The sequence below is a fragment of the Epinephelus moara genome, chromosome 1, assembly GCF_006386435.1.
Source record: "Epinephelus moara isolate mb chromosome 1, YSFRI_EMoa_1.0, whole genome shotgun sequence".
Lineage (NCBI taxonomy): Eukaryota > Metazoa > Chordata > Actinopteri > Perciformes > Serranidae > Epinephelus > Epinephelus moara.
This window is the reverse complement of record NC_065506.1, coordinates 1522522-1524427: the sequence shown is the minus strand read 5'-3', so window position 1 is coordinate 1524427 and position 1906 is coordinate 1522522. Positions and strand designations below refer to the sequence as shown.

General features: G+C 40.6%; 1 protein-coding gene across 6 annotated transcripts in view; it reads left to right on the top strand.

Annotated features, from left to right (window-relative positions):
* Window positions 1–1906, top strand: part of crtc3 (CREB regulated transcription coactivator 3) — a 255583-nt gene that overhangs the window by 82471 nt on the left and 171206 nt on the right. For all 6 annotated transcript variants that reach the window (XM_050041221.1, XM_050041212.1, XM_050041203.1 and 3 more), the window contains exon 3: window positions 1665–1796. In XM_050041221.1, coding sequence (XP_049897178.1) covers window positions 1665–1796 — 132 coding nt within the window. The remainder of the gene's footprint in view (window positions 1–1664; window positions 1797–1906) is intronic.

Genomic DNA, 1906 nt, shown 5'->3' with positions numbered 1-1906 from the left:
TGTGCCTGTGACTTCAGGCAGAGAGACCGCTGCATCAGAGCAGAAGAGCACGTTTTAAAATACATTTATTTTATCAATTAGTTATTAACTTTTACTATTTTTAGCAACTTGCCCGATCGGGCAAGTGAGTTGTTAGTTTACATGCCCGACCGTGAGTTTTACTTGCCCCAGCCAATCGGGCAATCCTTATTGTTGAGCCCTTCACACCATGTGAAACTGTACGTGGGCAACTGTGCACTCAATGGGTATGGACTAGTTTAACAATAAAAGGCAAAAAATATATAATTCTGTCCTCTGCACATTGGTATTCACTCTGACTGGTCAAAGCAGTGCTCCTTTGAAGTGATTATGTTTGAGTGTTCAATCCAAATAAATGCATTGGCATTAGAGTACATTTTAATTCTATTGGACACGATGTTCAAGATCATCCTGATAATGGAAATTCACCTCAGTCTACTTACTCAGTATGTTTCCACGCATGGTTAAATCAAGCTATGGTTGGAGCTCAACTAGGCCATTTAATTGGACTACTGTCCTTGTCCCAGTATACAAGCGCAGGAGGGGAATCGATTTATTGGCCAAAGTATGTTTGACTCCACTATGATGGGTGGCAATATGCCCCCTTCAGCCAAACAATTGACAAAGAAGTTATCCACAGTTAGCTAGTGGCAAACTGGTACCATGGTGGTCAACTTTACAGCTCTGCATATTTAATATGTGCTGTATGCTTACCTTGTTCTTTTTCTTCTCCTGTTATGCATTTAATGCTATTCGACTTCCGGGTCAAAGCTAGGGGTGGAAACTTTGAAGCATGCACAGAGTGCCTAGGTCAGCTTGGGTCCAATTGACTGTATACATGCAGGATTAATTCAACTTGGTGTGTTTTTCTGACTTTGAGAAATTCAATTTAGTATGATTTCAGTCAGACTAAGGTGTTCACATGATATTTAAAAGTATGTTTTTAGTAAGGCTAACACAATAAAATCAATTTCTGTAAAGAAATGTTAATGTACTGATTGTGAGCAGTTTTTATTGCGATCCACAATAACTGTACTAATACTGTCCTATCCCTAATCATGTGACTGTGCAATTGTCAGTAATTGTTGCGTGAGTGGGTCCAGATCTGAACTCTTTTGTCAAGCAGTATGCAATAACCAATGAGGAGTAAAAACAACAATGGTGAGTGCTAGATAGACACTGCTATTGAAGCTGCTCTAAATTGACATGTTTTTGTTTTTACTTGGCTTCCATCCACTCTGAAACCCCAGCAAGACCTGTATGTTGTCTTTGCAATGCATCACTGTCGGATACTGTGGTTTCTAGTGATTGGTTAGGGAAAATGTAATCCCTCTCTCCAAGGAAATCAGTTGTGGAGTGGAGGCAATGTCAGACTGAAGATAAAACTTTTCTGTCTGAAATCAGGCATGACTGTTTCAGTATAATGTAGTCAAACGTTCCATTGGTTTAAGAGAGACAGAGGCTTCAAACTCTAGCTGAAACTCAGGTTAATGCATGAATACAAACGAAATAGTTTTTTTGCTAAATTAATAAAATTGGAGACAAATACTGCATTGAGATAAAACTGACGTTTGCTTGAAAATCCCATTTGACAACTGCCAACCTGTTGAAAACTGCAGCGTTTTTTGACTGATGTCTCTTTTTAGGGTGGCTTTCCGTCAGGATTGGACTCGGTCAGAGGCACACGCCACCATGGGCTAGTCGAGAGGGTCCACAGGGACCGCAACCGCATCACCTCTCCCCATCGCCGACCCATTGATAAGCACGGACGGCAGATATCCTTTAAAGCCTTAATCATTGACTGTAGGAGATCTCAAAGAGTAATCAGCCATGTGGAAGTGGATGTTGTGGCTTCCAGGTGGTTGGTCCTCATTGTTCTTTTTTTTTT